Source organism: Hemicordylus capensis, chromosome 2 (assembly GCF_027244095.1).
Source record: "Hemicordylus capensis ecotype Gifberg chromosome 2, rHemCap1.1.pri, whole genome shotgun sequence".
Classification (NCBI taxonomy): domain Eukaryota; kingdom Metazoa; phylum Chordata; class Lepidosauria; order Squamata; family Cordylidae; genus Hemicordylus; species Hemicordylus capensis.
Window position 1 is genome coordinate 88,795,903 of NC_069658.1, and position 25,927 is coordinate 88,821,829.

At 42.2% G+C, this 25,927-nt stretch overlaps 1 protein-coding gene across 4 annotated transcripts in view; it reads left to right on the forward strand.

The window, feature by feature from the left end:
* Positions 1 to 25,927, forward strand: part of AUH (AU RNA binding methylglutaconyl-CoA hydratase) — an 80,492-nt gene that overhangs the window by 11,582 nt on the left and 42,983 nt on the right. For 3 of the 4 annotated variants that reach the window (XM_053294588.1, XM_053294586.1, XM_053294584.1), the window contains exons 4-6: positions 11,261 to 11,347; positions 13,863 to 13,955; positions 24,919 to 24,975. In XM_053294588.1, the coding sequence (XP_053150563.1) occupies positions 11,261 to 11,347; positions 13,863 to 13,955; positions 24,919 to 24,975 (237 nt within the window). The remainder of the gene's footprint in view (positions 1 to 11,260; positions 11,348 to 13,862; positions 13,956 to 24,918; positions 24,976 to 25,927) is intronic. The other variant, XM_053294587.1, reaches the window with a different exon arrangement.

A 25,927-nucleotide genomic window follows, 5' to 3' on the forward strand; every position in this document is an offset into this window, starting at 1 on the left:
AGTCAAAGGCTTCCTGAGCAGCAGAGCACATGCAGATGAGAGGGGCGGGGAAAAGCAATTTTCATTTATCTCCCCTGCCTTGAGAAGTGTTCTTTGCCTTCTACAGGTGAAACTCGAAAAATTAGAATATTGTGCAAAAGTTCATTAATTTCAGTAATGCAAATTAAAAGGTGAAACTGATATATGAGATAGACGCATTACATGCAAAGCGAGATAAGTCAAGCCTTAATTTGTTATAATTGTGATGATCATGGCGTACAGCTCATGAGAACCCCAAATCCACAGTCCCAGAAAATTAGAATATTACATGAAACCAATAAAACAAGGATTGTAAATAGAACAATATCGTACCTCTGAAAAGTATAAGCATGCATATGTATTCAGTACTTGGTTTGGGCCCCTTTTGCAGCAATTACTGCCTCAATGCGGCGTGGCATGGATGCTATCAGCCTGTGGCACTGCTGAGGTGTTATGGAAGACCAGGATGCTTCAATAGCGGCCTTCAGCTCTTCTGCATTGTTTGGTCTCATGTCTCTCATCCTTCTCTTGGCAGTGCCCCATAGATTCTCTATGGGGTTCAGGTCAGGCGAGTTTGCTGGCCAATCAAGCACAGTAATCCCATGGTCATTGAACCAGGTTTTGGTACTTTTGGCAGTGTGGGCAGGTGCCAAGTCCTGCTGGAAAATGAAGTCAGCATCCCCATACAGCTCGTCTGCGGAAGGAAGCATGAAGTGCTCCAAAATCTCTTGATAGACGGCTGCATTGACCCTGGACTTAATGAAGCACAGTGGACCAACACCAGCAGATGACATGGCTCCCCAAATCAACACAGACTGTGGAAATTTCACACTGGACTTCAAGCATCTTGCATTGTGTGCCTCTCCATTCTTTCTCCAGACTCTGGGTCCTTGGTTTCCAAATGAGATGCAAAAGTTGCTCTCATCAGAAAAGAGGACTTTGGACCACTGAGCAACAGACCAGTTCTTTTTTTCTTGAGCCCAGGTAAGACGCTTCTGGCGTTGTTTGTTGTTCAGGAGCGGCTTGACAAGAGGAATACGACATTTGAAGCCCATGTCCAGGATCCGTCTGTGTGTGGTGGCTAACTCCAGCCTCAGTCCACTCCTTGTGAAAGTCCCCAACACTTTTGAATGGCCTTTTCCTGACAATCCTCTCCAGGCTGCGGTCATCCCTGCTGCTTGTGCACCTTTTTCTTCCACACTTTTCCCTTCCACATAACTTTCTATTAATGTGCTTTGATACAGCACTTTGGGAACATCCAACTTCTTTTGCAATTACCTTTTGAGGCTTTCCCTCCTTATGGAGGGTGTCAGTGATGGTTTTCTGCACAACTGTCAAGTCAGCAGTCTTTCCCATGATTGTGATTCCTAATGAACCAGACTGAGAGACCATTTAAAGGCTCAGGAACCCTTTGCAGGTGTTATGGATTGATTAGCTGATTGGAGTGGGACACCTGGAGCCTAGACTGTTGAACCTTTTCACAATATTCTAATTTTCTGGGATTGTGGATTTGGGGTTCTCATGAGCTGTACGCCATGATCATCACAATTATAACAAATTAAGGCTTGACTTATCTTGCTTTGCATGTAATGCGTCTATCTCATATATCAGTTTCACCTTTTAATTTGCATTACTGAAATTAAGGGACTTTTGCACAATATTCTAATTTTTTGAGTTTCACCTGTAGAAATGTGTTCTAGAGGGATGCACAACCTTCAGGGACTTCTTGAAACAGGGGTGATCAGCAAAAATTGCTTTCCATAAAAGCTGTGCTGCTTAGGAAGCCTCTGGCTGCATTAACATCAGCCTGTTGCTGTGAGGATGCAGTTCTAGCTTTGTCCTCAGAATGCTGCTCTGGATGTTGGCCAGTGTTGTTTATGGTGTATTCTGCTCTTTAAAAAAGAAAAGAGAGAAAGGCAAGAAAATACCTAAATACCGTTTCCTTCTGGTGGGAAAAGAAACCGACTCAAAGGCAATTCAGCGATGATTCATCACTATTCTCCCAGCTGTTTTAATCAGGGGAGGAATAAAATTAGCTAAACTAGCAAAGATGAGACATACAATAAGCATTGGAAAAGAGGTTTGTCTCATGTAACTTCTCTTTCAGTATTGTAGAATAATCTTGGCTACTGCAGGTAATAAAGTGCTGTATTAGGTATCGTGTAGACTCTGTTTTTAATTTTGCTTTCAGCTAATTGAGCCATTTTTGGAAGGGCGGTATATAAATTAAATTAAAAAAATAATTGTAGGAAAGCAATGCCTCTGCTGTAGCGTGGAAACACCAATAGTTGCAAATAATAATGTACAAGTATAGATTTGTGTAAAATAATGTAGAAGTGTAGATCAGTGAAAAGCCTTCACAGAGGTGGAAGAAGAGGGAAGAGGAGATTCCACCCCCACACTCCACTACTATTGCACTTTCTCTCCCATGCCTCAAGTTCCTAATGCCATAGAACAAGTAGATGGCACCCACAGACCCTCTACTTGGCAAGCACCCAGCTTGAGAAGCATTCAGCACATCAGTTTGCTAGATTGTGGTGGTTCTCTCCACTCTTGGCTTCATGGAGCTGGCAGACAACAAGACCTGGGTGACAGTTGCACCTGGAAACATTGCATTGTAGGTGCTGCCTGGTATACTCTCATCAGCCCAATGACTTGTTGGAGATAGTGGATTAGAGGACCCAGCAGGCCTTCCAAAATCACAGTTCTTCATCTCCCCTTTGAATTTTGGGCTGAAGAGAAGCAAATCCTCACAGATTTTGTGGAAGGGTGTTCTTAAACACATTTTTCTTGCATCATGGAATGCCATTTGGTATGCTGAAACCCCCTTCTGGTCTGCCTTTCCTACAGTTCTACACAGCAAATCTGCAGGTCAACCCACTTTGAAAACAGAATAATGGGCAAATCTCTATCCCATCCTTGGCTCTCTTTTCTTTGCGACTACTGTGATACTGCATACTACCTGAGATGAGAAGGCATGGCGAAAGATGAGTCATGTCAAGATGGTTCAGCATTGCTATATAGGAGAGTGCTGTTACAGCTGCATATTCAGCTCACCGTTCAGAGTACATCTTGTGTGGAGTAGGTAGTTTGCACAAATGCTCACTTGGAGATTATTGCTACTCACTGCAGGTGAATGGCAAATTACAAGAGAACAGAAGAACAGCCATGCTGGATCAGGCCCAAGGCTTATCTAGTCCAGCATCCAGTTTCACACAGTGGCCCACCAGATGCCCCTGAGAAGCCCACAGGCAAGAGGTGAGGGCATGCCCTCTCTCCTGCTGTTGCTCCCCTGCAACTGGTTCTTAGAGACATCTTGCTTCTGAGGCTGGAAGTGGCCTATAGCCACTAGACTAGAAGCCACTGATAGACTTGTCCTCCATTAATTTGTATAAACCTCTTTTAAAGCCATCCAAGCTAGTGGCTATCACCACATCCCATGGCAGAGGATTTCATAGATTAATTATGCGCTGTGTGAAAAGGGGTACTTCCTTTTGTTGGTCCTAAATTTCTTGGCCTTCAGTATCATGGGATGATGCCGGGTTCTAGTGTTGTGAGAGAGGAAGAAATTTTTCTCTCTGTCCACTCTCTCTACTCCATGCATAATTTTATACACCTCTATCATGTCTTCTCGTAGTTGCCTCTTTTCCAAACTTAAAACATTCAGCTAGTTGTACACCACTCAGAGCCTCTGGATGGGGCGGTTTATACATGTAATTAATAAATACATTTTAAAAGCCCCTGATAATTTTGGTTACCCTTTTCTGCAATTTTTCCAGTTGTACAATGTCCTTAAGATACAGTGACCAGTACGGCATGCAGTACTCCAAACATGGTCGCACCATAGATTTGTATAAGGGCATTATAATGTTAGCATTTGTATTCTCAATCCCTTCCTAATGATCCCTAGCATAGAATTGGCCTTTTTTACTATTGCTACGTACCAAATCAACACTTTCAATGAGCTGTTCAACACAACACCAAGATCTCTTTCCTGTTCAGTCACTGACAGCTCAGACCCTATCAGTGTAGATGTAAAGCTGGGTTTGTTTGTTTTTTTACCCCAATATTCATCACTTTATATTTGCTTACATTGAACTGTATTTGCTATTTTGTCGCCCACTCCCCAGTTTGGAGAGATCCTTTTGGAGCTTCTCACAATCTGCTTTAGATTTCACTATCCTAAATAGTTTAGTGTCTTCTGCAAATTTGGCCACTTCACTGTTTACCCCAATTTCTAGATCATTTTATGAACAAGTTAAAGAGCACTAGTCCCAGTACAGATTCCGGGGGGACCCCACTTCTTACTTCCCTCCATTGTGAAAACTTCCGTTGATTTCTACCCTTTGTTTCTTGTCCTTTAGTCAGTTACCACTCCACACATGAACCTGTCCCCTTATCCCATGACTGCTAAGTTTACTCAAGAGCCTTTGGTGGGGAACTTTGTCATAAGCTTTTTGGAAGTTCAGGTATACTATGATCATCTTTATCCAGATGCCTGTTGACACTCTCAAAAAACCCCAAAGGTTAGTGAGTCAAGACTTGCCATATGCTTGTTTTCCCTCAGCAAGGCCTGTTTTTTCTATATGCTTAACAATTTTGTCCTTAAGTATGCTTTTCATCAATTTACCTGGCACAGAAGTTAAACCAACCAGTCTGTAATTTTACAGATCCCCTCTGGATCCCGTTTTTAAAACGGGAGTTACACTAGCTACCTGCTAGTCCTCTGATACAGAACCTGATTGTAGGGACAAGTTATATATTTTTGCTAGGAGATTAGCTATTTCACATTTGAGTTCCTTCAGAATGTTTGGGTGGATCCCATTTGGCCCTGGCAATTGGTTAATTTTTAGTTTCTCAAGATAGTTTAGAACATCCTCTCATCGCCTCAAATTGGCCCAGTGCTTCAGCCTCCAAGATTGAGAAGCATAGTTCCGGAGTGGATATATAGTTAGTATCCTCCGTCATGAAGACGGATACAAAGAACTCATTCAGCTTATCTGCAGTCTCCTTATCTTCAATAATCCCTTTCATGCCCTCATCATCTAAGGGTCCAACCGCCTCCCTGGCAAGTTTTTTTTAAACTTCTGGTATACAGTATTTAAAGAAGTTTTTGTTATTGACACTTCTAGCTATATGCTCCTCAAATTCTCTTTTTGCATCCCTTATTGTATCCTTGCATTTCTTTTCCCAGAGTTTATGTTCCTTTCTGTTCTCTTCATTTGGGCAGGACTTCCATTTTCTGAAGGAAATCTTCTTGCCTTTTATAGCTTTTATTGCCTTTTATAGTTGACTTGTTAACCATGCTGGTGTCCTTCTGAACTTGGTGGTACCTTTCCTCCTTCTTGCAATACATTCAAACTAGGCTTCTGTTATTGTGGTTTTGAATAAGTTCCATGCTTTCTGGAGTAATTTGAGCCTCCTGGCTTTCCCTTTCAGCTTTCCTTTACCAGTCCCCTCATTTTTGTGAAGTTTCCTCTTCTGAAGTCCAACGCATCTGTGTTGGACTTCATTGGCAGTGCTCAACTCACACAAAATCTGAATCAGATCACACTATAGTCACTATTCCTCAAAAGTTCTACAACTCTGACATGTCGCACCAGGTCCTGGGCACTACTCATGATTAAGTCCAAGGTTGCCTTCTCTGGCACATTTAGCACATCTAGAAATTCATACATAGCTTTTGTATGTAGTCCAGAAACTGCAGTTGGTACAGAATGCGAAGGTAAGTTTGGTTTCTGGGTCATCTCTGAGAGCCCATATTACTCCTGTGTTGAAAGAGCGACACTGGCTGCCGAGAAGTTTCTGGGCAAAATACAAGGTGCTGGTTGTTATCTATAATGCCCTAAACAACTTAGGCCCTGGGTTTTTAAGAGAAAAACCCTTTGCCATGAGCCCCATCACCCACTGAGATCTTCTGGAGAGGTACATCTATGGTTGCCACTGGTTCGTCTGGTGGCTACTCAGGGACGGGCCTTCTCCATTGCTGCCCCTGGGCTTTGGGATGCACTCCCTGTTGAGATAAGAGCCTCCCTATCTCTGGCAACTTCTAAAAAGGCATTGAAGACATATTTGTTCACCCAGGCTTTTAATTAGATTTATAGTTTTAATACTTTTAATGTTGGTTTTTAATGATTTCAGTGTTAATGATTTTAATATTTAAATGATTTTAATTGTAAACCACCCAGAGACGCAAGTTTTGGGTGGTATAGAAATATGATAGATTGCACACATGAATTTGCCCAGTCTGTGTGAGGGTAATTGAAGTCAACATTATTACAGCTCTGCCTCTTTGACACCCTTCTGATTTGGTACTTCAGCTCCAGTTCACTCTCAGCATTTTGATCCAGAGGGCAATAGCACGTCACTAGTAACGCATTTGCTTTCATTCCTCATATTACCCATAATGATTCTGTGGAGGATTTCAGTTCTTCTGGGTTTTCTAGCTTGTTAGAATCTGTCCCTTCTTTAATATACAGTTCTACTCCACCCCCAGTCCTCCCCTCCCTGTCCTTTCCGTATATACCCAGGAATAACAGTGTCCCAGAGGTTCTCACTGTTCCACCAGGTTTCTGTTATGCTCAATATAGCTGTTCTTCATTAGCAGCCAAGCATTCCAGCTCACCCATCTTGGCTCAGAGGCTTCTGGCATTGGCTCAGAGGCTTCTGGCACCTTATACGCCTATTTTCTTTCCTGGCGTTGGCATATGCTATCTCCTTTTCTGTCATTTGACCTTTTTGACCAGCTAATAGTCTGCTCTACTCCTGGTTCTATTCTCTCATTCTACTTTATCTGAAACATTTGCAGCCTCACACCTTAGGGGATTTTCCAAATACTACCCAGTTCCTGTTGGCAATCCCCAATGCATCATTTTAAAAGCTGCCCTGTAGCCTTTTTTGTTTTTGTTTTTTAAGCGCCAGTAGTCTGGTTCCATCTTGGTTCATGGAACCAAGATGGTCATCCCTTTGAGTCATCCCTTTGAACCAAGAGCTCATCCCTTTGTACAGGCATTGCTTGCCCCAAAATGTATCCCAGTGCCTAGCAAATCTAAATCCACTCCTCCTGGCACTACTATCTCATCCATTCATTGAGGCCCCTCAGCTCTACCTGTTTCATTGGCCCTCTGTGTGGAATAAGTAGCACTTCAGAGAATGCTACCGCGGGGGTCCTATACTTCAGTATGCTACTTACAGGAGACCCTCCTTTATTCATTTTTTCTGCATCCGTGGATTTGTGTATCTGGTTGGGAAACGGACATCCGACCTTGGTATACACAGTAGAAAATCGGGGGTGTGGGGGGAAACCTGCATATTTGTGGATGGGGATGGCTTGAAATTTATGTATGTATTCATTCATTTATTCTATTTCTATCCTGCCCTTCCAAAAATGACCTCGGAGGTAATTTCCATCCACCATTTTGTGTTGGTTTTACTCCTACCTCATGGGGTGGGTGGGGGGAAGCGTGTGGGGTTTTGGTTTTTTTGGTCTTTTTTTACTCAGGGTGGCGGCACTACAGGACTACTGGGGACCCGCAGAGCACGGTACGGCACTTTACTGTGCATTTTTCTCGTGTTTTTGGCCATTTGGGGGCCATTTCCCCTGCTTAGGAACCTAACCTCTGCGATGCTATTGCTCCAATTGCTCGGTATTCATAGTTTCGGTATCTGCAGCACTAGCCGGGAATGTAACCCCCGCGAATACCGAGGTTTTCCTTTATGTACTTGCTAGTCTCGCTTCTTTTAAAATAATGGATTGCACCCTATTCTATTCTATTCTAGTGATGGCAGTGCTGAAAACATCTTTTTTTTTTACTGCCATAATGTCAAGAAAGTGCTTTCAAGCTAAGATAGGTGGCAGGTGAATAGGTGAAAATTGATTAGTAATTTGTCTACTCCAAAATTGCAAATCTGGAAGCTGTCAAGTCAGCTTTGAGTTTCTGCCAGTCCAGAAACCAGTCCAGTTTGACTGCTGTTTGGCAAACAGCCTATCTTGTGGCCCTGATTGAATATCTTCACTAAGAGAATAGAAGAGCTCTGTAACTGTGCTCTGCCATATTTTATGCTGTTGATCAGAGGTATTGGTATCATACATAGCCAGTCACTTCCACTATTGCCCCAGAGCGAATCCTTTGCAGGGAGCATTTCAAAATGGGGATGGGAGTGTAAGTGGCAGCATGATGATTCCATGGAATTGTCCCTTTGAATTCTGCAACATCCATTCTATCGTCTTCTGTTCAGATTGCATGAAAGGTTTCTGGACACAATCATATTGTATTTTGGGATGAAGGATCACAGCTACTGTAATACTTCGTTTTGCTTTTCACTTTTATCCAATCAAAATTTTCCCATCACAGTGTAATACTTAGTTTCAGGTAATGGTAAGGGGTGAAACTTGAGCTAGTGAACTCAAGACAATTCTAGATAAGCATTTTCAATTGCTTGGGTTAAGGGAGTATATGGCGTACTTCTGTTATCGTGTTCAAGTGAATAGCTTATTTTAAGCTTTTTATTTGTTTAAAAATCCCCATCTCCTGATGTGGGCATGATGCATTCTAGGTCTGACACATGGCTTTAGTTTTACTTTAAATGTTTTAGTTATTAAATATGTTTTTTATGTTCTTTTGGCAAAAATAAAGCATACTTAGTAAATCACTGGATTTTTGTCATCTTTGGGTTTTTTTTAAATATGTCTTAGCTATTTCTGTAACATGAGTGGGATGATTATATGAAACTTTGAGTCACATTTAATTATGCATACACGTGCATTTGGTCTACAAAGCATAAAGCCTTTTTCTTTATGCAGACAGGTGGTTTGTTTTTAGATTAGGTAAATGGACTTCAATTGCAAACTTTAATTTTAGTGCAGCCCCCCACCCCCATTATAGATATAGATGTTGGTAACAACTGTTGCAGAGTGTTCTTCCTGAGAGAAAACGTAAACATGAAATCTATTCATTTGTGGATAAATTCTGTAACTTTGACATATATAATTAGGTCTTGCTTTAGGAAGATCCTGCTTTTGCCATTTTAAATCTTACATTTCAGTAAAATTTATTATTTTTTATAAGTATACCTTTTATACCATTGCACTAGTAGAAATGTGTTTATGTGCGATTTGTGTCCTGTTCTATGCCATGGATTCTGAGCAGCTTTCCCTTGTGTTTTCTAAATGAGAATACCTGCCCCCAAGGGACTCACAGTCCGAAATCTAAATACCATTAAGATTCAGAGGTTGTTTTTTCAGGGTTATCTTGAATTATATTATTCACTCAACAACTGAAGCCCTGTTGGTGGTTCTCTCCACTGGTAGATGTTCATCAGGTGGGGACACATGAAAGGATTTTTCAGTTGCGTCGCCTTCCCCAAGGAAGCTTGTTTCTCTGTGTTGCTGCTTGCCTGTCAGTGAGCAGTGAATACTTGGTGGTAGTGGTTGGGTTTTTTTTAAGAGACCGTCTGGCCTGATTTAGGCCTGATCTGATTGTTTTTGCTATTTGTGTTCTAATGAAAGAGCAAGATATAAAGCATTCACTAATTTGGTTGGCAGTTGAGTTAACTGTATAAAGTAGGTTATGTTGAAATGTATTTTATGTGGGAGAAGAAAAACTGAAGGAAAAGAGTTTGGCAGATAGTGGCTGAGGTGAACCCAAGATATGTGATATGCTGTTTGATAGCGTGTCAGCCTTGCAATTTGAGGTAATTTTGTATTGACTGCTTAGTTGAAGAAAGATAAAAGTGGATCTGGTACACAAATCTGCATGCTTGAAAATATATGCAAATGGCTGGTCAGAAGTGGCCTGTAAGTTTGCATTCTGGCTGTGTGTCTGTCTCTATCAACTTTGCAATGCCTAGACCAATATGAACCAAATTGGGTACAGTTGTAGGGACACATAGGGATACCTCAATGGCGTAGTTTGTATGATGTCATCTACCCCAATTCAAGATGGCGGATACATGAATGTTTTGAGGCACACGTCCGTGGATCCGTGGACCACCTAACCAAATTGGATCAAATTTAGCCCAGTGGTAGGGATAGTGAAAGGAAAGTAAGCAGATTAGTTCTTACTAGAACAACTTGTTTTAAACTGCTATATTTGCTGAGTACTGTACAGTATTGCTTTCTGGACCTGATGTTTTTTTACAATGTATCTTTCATCCCATATAATTGTCATAATGTTAAACAAGTATATAAAGACTCATCAAGTATATAAAGACCCAATTATTTGCTTAGGCTTTCGTCATGTCAGTTACCTTATAGTAATTTGGGGGCCTCTTTTCTTGGTCCAGTGCTGACATTCCCAACCTCCTGGTCATGATTAGTGATAAAACGAGCACACCTCATGGATGTGTGGCCTGTTCCTTGTTCTTCCTGCCCCTTGCATCTGAATTTAAAGTGTGCCGTGTGAAGTCAATTTCAACTCCTGGCGCCCACAGAGCCCTGTGGTTTTCTTTTGGTAGAATACAGGAGGGGTTTACCAATGCTGCCTCCTGCGGAGTATGAGAGGATGCCTTTCAGCATCTTCCTATATCGTTGCTGCTTGATATAGTACCAGCGGGGATTCAAACCGGCAACTTTCTGCTTGTTAGTCAAACATTTCCCTGCTGTACAACTGAAGGTGCATGTGCTTTTCTCTCTTCTCCTTCGAGCTAATCGTGGCAGCATTGCATATGTACTGATGTTAATAGTCATGGCTAGCTTTGACCAGAGTTTGCAGCAATGCTTCTTGCTATGGTTGCAAAGTGTGGTTTGAAGCTTGCCATAACTAATGTTAGCATGAGTGCAGGAATAATGTTGCACTTTAGTTACCTCCATAAAGAGAAGGGGAAAATGAATCTGAGTGGCAGGTGGAGGAAGGAGAAGTACCCCATGACCATGAGGTGTTCTTGTGAGGTGCCCTTGAACTCCCAAGCATACTTGGGAAATTCAGGTTGTCATGTCAGCACCTGCCTTTTTTGTGGGATGGTTCTGTTCTTAGATGGTCAGTCTCTTTTAGTTTCTGTCTGTTCTGTGTTAAGTACTTAATAAATTTATTCCTGAAAATATAGGTACATAATTTATATAGTACATAAAGAGAGAGGATCTGTAAGCCCCCGATCTTGTTATGGGTTTAGGTTTCACCTCAGATGAATAATTTGATCTTTTTGGAAGTATGAATAATGCCATTATGGTTTATAATGGTTTATTTTAGCTGATACAGTACTTATATTTTTAATATAAATATGATGATAAAAATGTCACTTGTAGGTGCTGACCTTAAAGAAAGAGCCAAAATGCATTCTAGTGAAGTAAGCTCTTTTGTTTCAAAAGCAAGAGCAGCGATTAATGAAATGGGTAAGTAAGAATCTAATTGATCATAAGTAATACCATATTGTTTAACAATCTGACTCGAATTTTGCTTTTTTATGGAGTAGCCAAAAAGTAGCTCATATAATGGGTGTATTTAAACTAGAAAATAATTCTTAACATTTGGAAATAATGGTCTCTGCCATCCATACTAATGGTGTAGTGATTATGTAATCCTTAGGAACATATTTTTGGTAGGCACAGAAGGCTTAAGAGGGAAGAGGAGATGAGCAAAAATCACCCTTCCCCCATATCACTAGTGAGCATTAGTCTGGATGTCTGCCATTATATTTAAATTTGAGAGCATGTGTTAAATAATGATGTGAAGAATGTGATTTTTATTTTCCCTGCCCCGTCATTGTAATAGTTATTTACTAAAATTATGTTTCTCCTTATGGCAATTGTTACTAGTATATTATGTCCCTACTGGTACTGCTGCAACTCTTTTCCTCTCCACTCTGGCATATATATTTGGAAGATTTTAATAAAATCTGTAAAGTACCTTTATTAATATAAACTAGTTATAATGAACTCTTGTTGAGTTTGGAAGTCGGTGAAATCAGTCATGATAGAATGTTGTACAAAAACAACAGAGGCCTAAGGTACCTTCAATATATGTTTCCAAGGCTAGAACAATTTGTTAGAAGCATATTATTTTAAATGAAAAGTTACTTGATCATGAAAGAGCCCAGAGTGGTATACATAGTTAATTTTCTCCTCACAACAACCCTGTGAAGTAGGTTAGGCTGAGAGAGAAGTGTATAGAAGTACCCTGCGCTTGCACACATCAGCATGTGCACACCAGTGTGGGGTACTTCTGGTCACTTCTGGATGGAGGAGGGAATGGGGCAGCAGGGAGGTATGTTGCCACTCTGCCAGATTGGTTTTTAAGAGAGCGCTGGTGGTGAAAACGTGTGTGTGGGCGTAAGTGCACCCTCCCCCGCCCTTAAAGGTTCCCCCCTGCCTTCGAACCGGCCCAACCTCTGGCTGTTCGAACCTGTTCGGAGGCCCGTACAAGGGCCTCCAAACAAGTTAATGCACATCCCTAGTGTATGTAAGGATAGGGATGTGCACGAACTAGTCTGCAGGCCATGTTAGAGGCCTGCGAACCAGTTTGCAAGTGGCCTGGTCTGACGGTTCAGTGCTGGGTTGTGTGTGTGGCTGGTGTGTGTGTGTGGTGGGGGGGTTGTACTTATTCCTCCCGCTGGTTTTCCTTCTCCGGCACTCCATTTTTTAGTGCAAATTTCAGTGTGGCAGCGTTCCTCCCTGCCACCCCTGCCCCTTTATTGACTGGTAAAAGTGGAAGTAATTTCCACGCATGCGCCCAATGCACACATCACATGTTGCGTGTGCATGCTGTGCAGCACACGCACCAGCAGCGGGCACAGCAGCGGGCGCATGCACGGAAGTTACTTCCGCTTTTATCGGTCAACAAGAGGGCAGGAGCAGCAGGGAGGAACATAGCCGCCCCAAAATTTGCACTGAAAAACAGAGCGCCGGAGGGGCAAAAGTGGTGGGAGGGGTAAGTACAACCCCCCGCCCTTAAAGATCCCCCCCGCCCTGGCATCGGACCATGCCTCCGCTGTCCGTGCACATTCCTATGTAAGGAGTCCCTGAGGTGTTATCTTTGTACTATGGTCAAATTACCTTGTAAGACAATAGTTATTGATGTAGATTAGACCTTTTGGTCTATTCTGTGTTTAAGCAGGCCTTGGGTGTTTTTTTTTCTTGGTTGAAAACTGGAATACTATATACTAACTCTATCTATCTATCTATCTATCTATCTATCTATCTATCTATCTATCTATCTGTATTTTAAAATCCATATGAAAAGTCTACTACTCTTAAAACACTTTTAAAAGTGGAATATATAACACCAGTATTTCCCCATCTAAAATATAGTAATTTAGAACCTAGTAATATTAGAGTGCCCCTACCAGATGGTCTCAATTGTTGTGCATTTCTGTAGTAATGCCTTTGTTTAGTTTGATTTGGTTTCTGTTGGGGAGCAAGCTGCTGAATAGAACTTCCCTATTAGAGGTGGCATAGCTCTGAATTTGCCTGGAGACAAAGGAGAGCTGAAGTCTTCAGTATCCTGCTTGTGGGCATTCCCAAATTACAGTATCTAGCTGGTTACTGTTGAATCAGGGTGCTGTAATAGATGGAACCTTCATCTGATTCAGAAGGGCATTTTTTAGTTTTTTAACAGACAGTAAATGGGTAAATTAACAGGTACAAAAATGAGCAGCCAGCTTAACTATTGAAGGTAAAATTTTCCTAGAGTCAGCTGAAATTTATCAAGTTTATAGTTCCTGCTATAAAGTGAGGTGTTGTGTAGAAAAATACGTGCAGCATAATCTCTCCCCAGAAACTAGTAATATCATTGAATTGACTGATTGAATTGAATCTCATTGAATATACAAAATGTTGGCATGAGGGATGGGTGAAATACGCTGTGTAAATAACGTCATTGTGTGGTCCTAATTGTTGCTCTTTCTTTCAGCTAATCTTCCAGTACCAACTATTGCTGCAATAGATGGTATTGCATTAGGTGGTGGCCTGGAATTGGCTTTAGCCTGTGACATAAGAGTGGCAGGTAAGGTTTCTCTCTGTTCTTACAAGTATATTAGCCTTAGTATTGTAGAAGTTGTGCATTGTCTAACTTTTGTTCAGGAAATTTTATTTTCTTCATTGTGGTCTCTGTGCATTACACACGGTATTTGCGCCTCCACAGGGACCAGCCTGGAACCTTCAAATGTTTTAGGAGAGAGATTTTTGGCAGTAACCCCGCCCTCTTTGTATCCAAATAGAGGCTGTCACTCTCAATCTCTTCAGTTTTTCGCCAATTGCTTCAGAGTTTACATAGCCTCGAGCCCCACCCCACCCCTGCCAAAAGAGAGAGGAGTTCTTAATTTTGCTTCTTGCCCCAGGAAAGTGCTTAATTAGCTGTTTACGTTTTATTCTTTCTTGCAGTCCTCTCATTGTATTCTGCCTTTCCATTAACATTTTTGGTCATTTCATTCTCCTCATCCACCCCCCACACCTCATTCTCCTACTGGTTTATGGTGAGCAAGCTCCCATTTAAATGCTGTACCTCCTGCACAGCTAAATTACCCACTGCTGACAGGCATTCCAAGTGCCTATTGTATTTGGTAGAGAGACACAGTGTAGAGGCCTGCTCTGTTTGCCAAAGCTTTACTTGGCAAGCCTGACACAATTGGGCCTCATGTCTCTGTTATCTCCTTTAGGAGACAATGCTGCTTGCCCAGCCTCTCACGGCTGTGGGGATAGCCAGTAGTGCTTTCCCTGTTCTATCTGGGATAGCCCATACAGCTTCCCACAAAATGGTGTCCAGATCCTCCTCCTTGCCGCTGCCCCTGGCATTAGTAGCAGCAGAGACTATCTACAAGACTCCCCGCCCAACTCTTCCTTCCATCCCGGCCACAGGTTTGAGCCATTATCACTGAATGTAGCCTCCACCTCTACCGTGGTGGCAGCTAATGTGGTAAACTTACCAACTAAGCCTAAAGCGAAATATAAATCTCAAAAGAAAAACCAGGCTACAACTGCTTTGAGTGCAGAGCCATCCAGAAAGAAAGCATGTGGTAACAGTTCCCACGCCTGTGGAACCTCCACCCCCCCCCCGCCCCAAGCTGGGACCGTCTTGGGGTATCTTTTGACAATGAGCCATTAGAGCCAGATAATGATCCTGAGGCAGACCTCAAGGATGAAGATTACGATCTTTTGTCCAAAGGTGAACACTCCCTGCAGGATGAGGATGAGCACGAGCATGTACACTTCAGAGATTATGAGGGGCTCAGGATCAGTGCTACAGGGATTCTTGCCTCAGGTCACGGTAATGTAGAAACTCACATTTCTACAGCTGCCAACACTATTATAGGGAGTGTTCTCCCAAGAGCAACCAAGACGCTACTGAGAGACTACTCTATAGGCTATGATAGGGTGGATTGCGCATATAATTCATACTGCTGCCTGTCACCGCTTCAAGACGGCGTGCACGCTCTTGTAGTCGTTTTCCTCTGAGGTGGAGGTCACGTAGCAGGTCTCCAGCTCAGCACTACAGGGATCGCAGTCCTCCTTGTACCCAGAGTGCTTTCCATCACCACTCTTATTCACACACAACAGCCTTGGTACAGACCAAACCTTTGTCTGAGTCTCAGACTCCCAAGGTGCCAGTGCCCAAAACGACAACACTGCAACAGGCCAATCTGGCACAAACATGTTTCTCAGCGCCAAAGGACGCTGGAGCAACTACAGTGGAGCTCCTTCACCCTCTTGTTCCCCCTACCACAGCTGATACTGACCTAGGCGTAGCAACATCCTCGTTAGAATGTGAATCAGAAGTTGACGCAGCCTCACTCATGCAGGATTTGTATGTTACCCACCTTTGGACCCAGCAGGTGATACGCTCAAACCAGACTCCATATCTGAGTCCCTGCCAGAGTTCATGTATTTATTCTGAGCAGGTTGAGAGAATGGCAAACGCGCTGGGTATTGAAATGCATCAGAATACTTTTGTAGCACCAGATTCTGTTTTCAGCCTCATTGAATCCAATACGAAAACTCTGCTGTCGCTTCCAGCCATCCCTACAATTTTGGAAGTGATCAAACTTGCATGGGAAAAGCCCACCACATTGGCTCCAACTGCTAGGCACCTTGACCACATGTACCGCATGCAACTGAATTTTCTGAAATGTCCTAATCTTGATCAAGGCAAAAGCCCACATCAATACCAGCTGATTGGGACGGGTGCAAGTTGGATGCCATAGGGAAGAGGAACTACTAAACCACAGCCCTTCAGCTCTGTATCGCAAAATAACAGGCATACATGGCATGCTATGCACACACACTGAGAAAATATTGCCACTTTTGGATCAGATCATGCAACTAGATCAGGAGGAGGCCCTATCAAACGTCTTAAATGAAGGACCGAACATCACCAAACTGTTGCTTCACTCTGTCTGCCACACAACAGATTATTTCTCTCGTCCCATTTCTATGTCTTCTGCTCTGAGAAGGCATGCCTTGCTCAAGTCCATGTCTCTCACGCCTGAAGCCAAGTCAAGGATTAAAGATCTACAGTTTGATGGAGAGCATCTGTTTGGTGACAAAACAGATGACACTCTTGAGCATGTGCAGAAGTTAAAATCTACTTACTGCCCGTTCCATGACCATTAACCTGCAGCAACCTTACCGTTCAGCAAGAGGACGCCAACAAGTGAACCATGTTCAACAGGCCTTACCAGCCTCCATCAGATACTTACCATACCCCCAGATTTAGCTCCTTTTGGAAGCCTTCTACCCAATCTTCAAGTCAGGCCCCCACAGCGACAAAGTCCTGTCAATCAACCTATGCTAAGAAGAACTGACTACCACATAAGACTAGCTTCATATGAACTGACTACCACACAAGATTAGCTTCTTCACTGGCAAGAGATTATAGCAGACCTCTGGATTATCTCAATTATACAACATGGCTATTGGATAGAATTCACCTAAACTCCACCACGGTCAGGCCATATTGTTACGGCACCAGCCCCTCCCCTTTTGGAAGAAATCCAGACTTTGCTCCAGAAGTAGGCCATATTGGGAGTTCACTCAGTCACAACATCTCGGATTCTACTCCAGGTATTGCACCCAAATAGGATGGTGGATTGAGGCCCATACTAGACCTCAGGCCTAAACCGCTGTGTCTGCTACCACCGCTTTTGAATGGTTACCATCCACATGATCCACTCACTTTTTCCAGAAGGGGCATGGTTCACCTCCCTAGATCTTGCATATTTTATGTATGTATGTATGTATTTATTTGACATGTTTCTATACCACCCCGAACTCACGTCTCTGGGCATTTTACAACAAGCAAATTGTCTTCACAGACTGGCAGTGGCTTCTCCAAGGTTGCAAGCAGGAATCTATCTCAGCCCTGTCTTGGAGAAGCCAGGGAGGGAACTTGCAGCTCTATCCACTGAGGGGAATATCTTATAGTGCTCACACTTCTGGTCTCCCTTTCATATGCAACCAGGGCAGACCCTGCTTAGCTAAGGGGACAAGTCATGCTTGCTACCACAAGACCACCTTTCCTCTCTTAAAATAAATGACAACAGAAAACTTATCATAGTAGTTAAAACAAAATAAATGATATAGTAAAATTTAAGACATTACAACAATCTAAATTTAAAAACAGTGTTAAAACTGTTAAAACAATATTTAATTAAAAGCCTGGATGAATATATCCATTCATCAGCGCCACCACAAGTACCTTCATTTCAGATTTGGGCCTTACTTCTACCAGTACACTGTACTACCATTTTGGGCTAGCCTCTGCACCTCAGATCTTCTCAAAGACCATGGCCGTGGTGGCAACTTTCCTTCATTGTCAGGGCATCCAACTCTTCCCATAAATTGATGATTGGTTACTTATAGCCCTTTCAGAATATATCCTCAGGTATCATATCTGACTGACCTTGGTCCAAGTACAGAAATTAGACCTACAAGATCACCACCTTTCAATCACAAAAAATCACAAATTCACCCTCTGAAGGGGATAGACTTCATTGGCATCCACCTCAATGCTTACCTTTTCACCACCTTTCTACCACCAGACCATATTGGGGACATCACAGCAGTGGCCACTCACCTCTCTTCGGCATGTCAGACAACTGCGTTCCAGATCTCGCATGCTCTAGGTCTCATGGCTTCCATGACCTCCATACTGCCACATTCCAGACTACGCATGCAGGTCATTCAGGAATGGTTTCTGAAGATTTTCTATCCAGCCACAGACAATCAAAATGGCTGGCAATCCCACCTGCAGTTGCAGAGGCAGCATTGTGTTGGACAGTTCAGGACCATCTCATGACTAGATGTGTCATAAAGATAAATGTCACTCTGACTATGGATGCATCCAGTAAAGCATGGGGTGCCCACTGTAGACATCACACTGCCTTGGAGGTGTGGTCACAGTCAGACAAGAGCTGCCATATCAGTTACCTAGAGCTGTTGGTCATTTTTCCTTGCTCTACAAAGCTTCAGAACTACACTGCAGAACAAGTGGGTGGTGATGTTCACCTCTGCAGATGCCTATAACAACAGGCAAGGCGGAACCAGATCACTTCTTCATCTAACTCTGGACCTTTGGGATTGGTGCATTGCCAATAGCATCTTCTTGAGAGCCACCCACATCCCAGGTAAGGAAACCTACACTGCAGACTCTTTCAGCAGACATAAATACTCATTGCATGAATGGCAGTTGCAGCCCATGGCACTGAATACCCACTTTTGCCTACCATGCCGACCAGACCTACTCATGCCGCCAGGGTCCAACGTAATCCATCCAAACTTTTCAATTCTATCTCTTAACAGCATGGTACCTGAACTCACAATGACGGTCCACACCATTCTCCACAATGCACTTAAAACATCCATACATCACACAAATGGGGTGAAATGGAAACGTTCCATGCCCTATGCTCAGGGCCATCACATTGACCATCAGCACTCTTCAGTGGAAGACATTCTCACCTACCTGCTTGAACTTAAAAAGGTGGGCTTGTCAATTGCTTCCCTGAAGGTACACCTTGTGAACATCTCATCACATCTGGTTCTCTCTTAAAGTTCCCTGTAGTTAAAAAGTTGGCCAGGAATTGCCAGGAAGCCCCTACCTGCTTGAGTGCAAACTCTCTCCACCAGATCTGTGGCAAGCTCCACAGCCTTCCTCACTGGCATCCCCCTTGATGCGATCTGCAGAGCATCACCTGGTCACAAGTTACCACCTTCATAAGACACTATGCCCTGGATCTTAGAGCAAAGAACGATGCTTCTTTTGGTGCCATAATTCTCCGCAGCACACTTGTTGACAAACAAGGCTGCCCCACCTCCATGTCTTAGGGTAAGACTCTCACTATGTCTTATGTGTGTGATACACAGAGGCCACAATGAAGAAAAGCAGGTTGCTTACCTGTAACAATGTTTCTTCGAGTAGTCTTCTGTGCATTCACACACGACCTTCCCTTCCTCCCCACTTTCTAGTTCTCTTTCTTTGGAAGAACTTTCTAAAACTTTCTAGCAGCCTTTCTAGTTCTCCTTCTTTGGGGAATCTGTGGCGGTTGCTCCAACTGAAGGGAGGAGAGGGACAGCCTCTATTTGGATACAAAGAGGGCGGGGTTACCGCCAAAAACCTTTCTCCTAAAACCTTTGAAGGTTCTGGGCTGGTCTTTGCTCAGGAGCAAATTCCATGTGTGTCAATGCACAGAAAACCACTTGAAGAAACATCATTACAGGTAAGCAAACTGATTTTCTTTTTTGAAAAATCAATTAAGCTGAGATGCTTAACATGAATTTCAGGTTCTGTTTATACCACTTTGGTCTAAGTTGGTGCTCTTTTGGGGAGCATCTGGAGTAGGTTCACATGAGTTTTATCTCTTGTCACTGAAAAGCCTTTTTCTATGCAATTATTTGTCAGTTTTCCTTCCACTTAGCTATCTCAAAGCCATTGACTGTCCTTGAATTGCACAAGGGTGTGCCATTCGATTCACCTTCAAATCGATTTGGGTCAAATTGGGGGTGATCTGCAAATTCCACCCCAAATTGAATTGCTCTCAAAATAGAGAGCCTGATTTAGGTTCAAGGAGAATCGTCCCCAATTTGATCCAAACCGATTTTCGTGATGTGAATACCATTTTGAGGCCCGTTTTCCTGGAAAAATTGGCCTCAAAATGCCCCCCCCCCCCGGGAGAGCTGGTCTACCAATTGGGATTGGTGGGCAGACCAGTCTTGAGATTGGTGGGCAGACCACTCCAGACTTGGTGAGTTAGCCCACCTCGGAGGACAGGTCTTCCCAAGTAGTCTGGAGTGGAGCACTAGTCTACCCGCTGATCCCAATTGGTAGAACAGCTCTCCGGGGGTCGGGGGAGAGCAGCATTTTGAGGCCCATTTCCCCAGCAAAACAGGCCTCAAATTTGTGTGCAGATGAACCAAACTGATTTGGGGCAGGCCAAGCGGGCTGCTTTTGACAGATCAGTTCAGGGGGTCTGTGATTTTGTTTCATGCACATACAGATTTTGTTTCATGCATACCCCTATTGTCTAGTAACTCTTCATTGTAGACAAAGCAAGTCAAATTGGTACCAATATTTCTACCTTTTTCTCCTTCACTAACTGAGACTGAATCTTTTGCCCTGCAGAGCGCTGCTTTTTTCTCCATTTGTTGCTGCCGCTTGTTTGTCCTGCTCCTCCATCCTACTCAGAGAGGTGTTTTTATTTATTTATTTAGTTAGTTAGTTAGTTATTTTTAAAAAGTTCTATGTTAGAAAAGGGAAGTCTTTTTTTTTTTAAAGTGTTGTAAGGAGTGGAGAAGTGAAGGAAACTTGGGCAAAAGTGTGTGCGACTTTAGAGATGGTATTTGAAAACAGAAACAGTGGAGCAAGGAAACACAAGTGGGTGGAAATGAATTATCGCTCTGTTTTTTTTTTGCTGTCTCTTGTCTTCTCAACATTTTCTAATTAGTTGAATTATAAATCATTTGGCAACAGTTAATATTGAATACATCTTTGAAACTATTGTAAATCTATAAGTTTACAGAATAGGACAGACTAAAAATATAACAGAGGCCTCTCATTTGGTGACAGAATTCTTGTCTATACTGTTTCTGCTCTGAGTGATACTACAAAGAGTGGTTGCTTGAGGAACTTCTTTTGTAACCTTGTATCCCAACCACTTGAAACTACTCAAAAATAATGCCTAACTTACTGAGTAGTAACTGTGTGTGGGGAATGCTTCTGTGCATGCATGGAGGAGAGGGGTGATTTTTGACAATCGCCAATCCCAGCTCTCAGGTGCACATTTCTGGGTGGCTGTAGAGGGAAAGGGCAAATAGCCAAAAATCACTCCTTGTCATGGATCACACATACTGCCACCTCATGTCACAACCCTGTGATCTTCAGCTTCACTGCTGCCACCAAGTAGACATTTGTATTTTTTCTCTGGCTGGGTTTACTAAAACAGCCTTCCAAACCTCTGTCTCATTCCAAGTTAGATAGGGTGGAAAGGCTTCTAAGTGTGGGGTGGGGAAGCAGCTACAAATTTTTTAACTGCAAAACAAGAAAATATGACTTAAAATATTTCAATTCCAAACAATATTTCTTTTGGAAAATCTAGGACAAACAGCACAAGGAAGAAATAAAATATGAGCAAAATGCATCCAATCTATCCTGCATTAATACTGGGCCCTCAGAGTCCTTACCAAGAGTCCTCTTACAGTCACTCCTGGTCAGCTTCTGCAGCAAGCCTGACTTGTCCCTTGCTCAGCCTCAGGTCCTTCTCTACCTTCCCAGTTCTAGGGGTTCAATTCTAGACTGTTACTTCACCTACTTTAGGAGTGATTCGGTCCTCCAGAGAGTCGCAACTCTCCCAGTGATTTCTCAGCTCCCTATCCAGCACATGCTAACTCGTTCACTTGGACTCTTCAGCTCTCCAAAATTAAAGCAATATAATTCTTCTCCCTCCAAAACCATTGTAGAACAAGAGCTGTGAACTTTTGACCACTGCAAAACTTGTTAACATAGGGAATAAGCAAAGCAATTCCAATACAGAAATCCTATATACAAAAAGAGGAGGTTCAGGCCTCATTCCTTCACACCCCTCCATGCATACATGGAGGTGTTCTCCACTCCCAAACTCCTACTCAATATGTCACATTATATTAGCCAGAATCTGATTTTACCACATCCATATCCTGCTCTTCATTCAAGGAGTACGGGATACTTAGAAGTATTCTACTTTATTCTTGCAAAATTCATGTGAGGGAGAGTAGGATTTAAAGCCAGTCCTGTTCAACATGGTGCAACAGGTTTAGTTGACTGAGTCATCTGGAGCTAGTTTCTCTTTTCTTTCTTTATCTAGCGGATGATGTTGTGCCTTCCTGGCTTCACCCTTGTGTTTAAAGGGAAAGAAAAGGAAGGGAAGGGTGAATATAGAAGTTTGGTACTGAGGAGCATCAATACATTCCATCGCCTTCACTGGGTTGGTTCAGTAGTCATGCAGAGCTGAAATTAAACCTTGGCTCTTATGTGACATTTCCGAGCTTCAGGGGTGTACACTCTCCCTTCCTCTCCCTGTGTGAGCTTCAGAATAATTCTACTTCCTCTTGTGGTTAGAAAGAAATTGGCATAGCTTATGATGGCTGAACTGAACAATTGCAGCTTATAACCAGGGGTCTTAAACCACATTCTGAACCCAAGGCTTGAAGCTGGGTTCAGATCATAGTTTATTTTGCAGCTTTGGATAAAGAAGACAGAATTAGTTGTTTCAGAAATCATGAGTGACCCTAGCTTATTTCTAACTGTAATTGGAAGATAATTTTTACAAGGGGTGCACAAGCAGCAGAGCAGGGAGTGTGTGTGTGTTCCCAAGACTCGGGGATGTCACGTAAAGCTAAGGTTTAATCTTGGCTCCACATAATGTCTGAATTGGCCCTCTGTTTGTTTTTGTAGGGCTGCTCCAGTGTGACAATACTCAAGTTCAGCTGGGGAATACTACGTTAATAAATTGGCAGGTACTGAAGAGCCATTATTGCACAAAGTAAGGAGTTAAAGATCTGGTAGTCTGAGGTATAAAATAAGCAAATGCCCTGGAGATGCAAGTCTTTCTGTGCTGATTCGTAAGGCTGAGACTATTGAGCAGTATATTGCCAAGAATTAACTTAATTCTTCACAAATGCATTTCAATGCTAGTGAAGGTTGAAGGCACAAGGAGAAAGATCCTTTATGCATATCTTGCATCTTTAGCAGGCCCTTTTGCAACATGTTTGAGATCAGGCATATATGCCAATATGTTAGGCATATATTTCTAAAATGGTATTTGGTATAGAGAAGCTTTCAGTTGACAGCATACACCAACAATCTATCTCTTCCATTCAACCCAGCCAGAAAGTGTTCCTCATTCCGCCCCACCCAATTTTCCCATGGGTAATAAAACAATTTTTCCTGCACACTCATATTTGTTTCTTATCACAAGTGACAGTTTCCTGAACAGACATCCATATTCTGTAGAACTACTACTTGTACAAGCCATCTAATGGCATAGCGGGGAAATGACTCGATTAGCAATCCAGAGGTTGCTGGTTCGAATCCCCACTGGTATGTTTCCCAGACTATGGGAAACACCTATATCGAGCAGCAGCAATATAAGAAAGATGCTGAAAGGCATCATCTCATACTGCGTGGGAGATGGCAATGGAAAACCCCTCCTGTATTCTACCAAAAACAACCACAGGGCTCTGTGGCTGCAGGAGCTGACATCAACATGACACACTTTTACACAGCCTGAGCCATTTTTGGAAGGGTGGTATATAAATCAAATAAATAAATAAATAAATAAAAATAGATGTGATGGACATATTTATTCAATGTATGCATATTAAGAGGGCAGGGCTTTCCACTGACACTTGGGCACCTGTCATATGTGGCAGTATACGTTAGTGCACTGATGCTCCTTGTTCCATGACCCCAAGCTCCTTCTATGAATGGCAACACAATTGTGTAAGGGAACTTTCCATAAGTGGAAGAGATCCTTACAAGGGTCTTAGCAAATGATCTTTGCATGTTGGTCATGAAGTACCAGCACTAGAGAGGTTAGGATACAATTCATGGTCCTCCTGAATCATTGGTGGACCTATATAAAAAGTAGTGGGCTATGGAATCTGCTGACAAGGATAGCCCTGGCGGATCAGGCTCAAGGTCTGTCTAGTCCAGCATCCTGTTTTACACAGCCCACCAAAGCAAGATGTATGTGCATTTTGATTTTATATTTACCCTAATAAACCAATGTTACCGCCCTATTCATCCCCAGCACAGTAACTCCAGTGACTTGCTGGTGTCTATCTTAAGTTTCTTTTAGATTGTGAGTCCTTTGGGGACAGGGATCCATCTTATTAATTTATTATTTCTCTGTGTAAACCGCTCTGAACCATTTTTGGAAGGGTGGTATAGAAATCGAATTAATAAAATTGCTTTTACAGGCAAACCCCATTATCCGCAGGAGTTCCATTCTCCGCTACAACCGCGGAAAATGGAACGGCTGATAATGGGGCATTAAGTCAGTAGGACTGGGGGAATTAGGTTCCTGGAGCTTCAGAATTGTGGTGGGGGGAGGTGAAAATGGGAAGAAATAATGCAAAGTGCCCTACCATTTTTCATGGGTGTCAGCAATGCCCCCCAAATGTCCAACAATTGCCATTTTCCTGCAATTTTCCATGGAATTTTTTTTTTTAACAAATGAGTCACAAAATGGCGCCTTTCTTCAAAATGGTGGCCAGAAATGAGCTTGGTCATTTCTGGCCACCCTGAAACCATGGATTCACGGAAATTAACTCTTTCAAACTATGCCATCCCACCTATGTCAGGTCCGCGAATGACGCGGTTCGCCTGTACTTCAAACAGTTAAGTTCAGTGGTAGCTTTTTTTGTTGACCCAAGTTCCTCTTTATTAATGTGACTAATGTAGGCTTCTCAAGAACTAACTTTTTCTATTTGTTTTCTAGCCACTTCTGCAAAAATGGGTCTAGTTGAAACAAAGTTAGCAATCATTCCTGGTGCAGGTATGACATTTTCTCATACTAACATAATAGATTCTATTTGTGTTTGTGATTCTATTATTGATGTATTAAATATTTTTCAAAAAAGCCATTAAACTTAGTGTATTTCAACTGATCTCTCTGTGAAATTTTCGTGTTTAGGCAAATGTGGAGAGAGAAACTGGAACTACAAGGAACCTAAACTTGCAAGTGCCATACGTGAACTATTTTGGTATTTCTTGGTGTTTCCAAAATATATTTTAAAAATCTTGTCTCTTAACTACTCTTAAAAAAAAAAAAAAAAGAACCCAGAAATTTAGGACACATTTTATTCATTGAAATGCAGTGAAGCAATGGTGATTAGACCTTAGTTCTTATTCATTTATTTATTTCATTTCATTTCATTTCTAATAAATATATAGTTTATTGATTTTTCTGGATGAAAATGTTTGAACCATAGTTCTTCGACCAAATAATTTATCAGCATTCCAGTCAGTTGAAAACTTGGTCTTATTTGCAGTTTTATAATATTTGTTTTATGTTTCTTTTTAAATAAATTAATAGTGTAGAAAACAGATATTTGAACAGCTACTCTCATTTCCAAATAATTAAACAAAGTATACAGAGTGTTAATAGAAAAGAGGTGGATTAGTTCTGCTTCTGTAAATTAGGAAGAATTGTGATTTATGCTTCCTACTTCCCCCCCCCTTCTTGAATAAAAACACAATACATCAGATGGATTTCTTTGTAACTGACTTGATAGATATAACTAGTGATGCTTTGGAAGCACAGTATTCAAAACCTGTTTTTCAAATTATTGTGTCATACTAGAAACAATAATCTAATGCTTAATGTTGTGATCTGTCTCTTGGTAAGCTGGATACTTCATCAACTATGGCTATGATATAGAAAAGTTGCTAGGTGTGGGTCTTCATCATTCCTCTAGGAGTCGTCATCATCGCTCTGTGATGCCTTT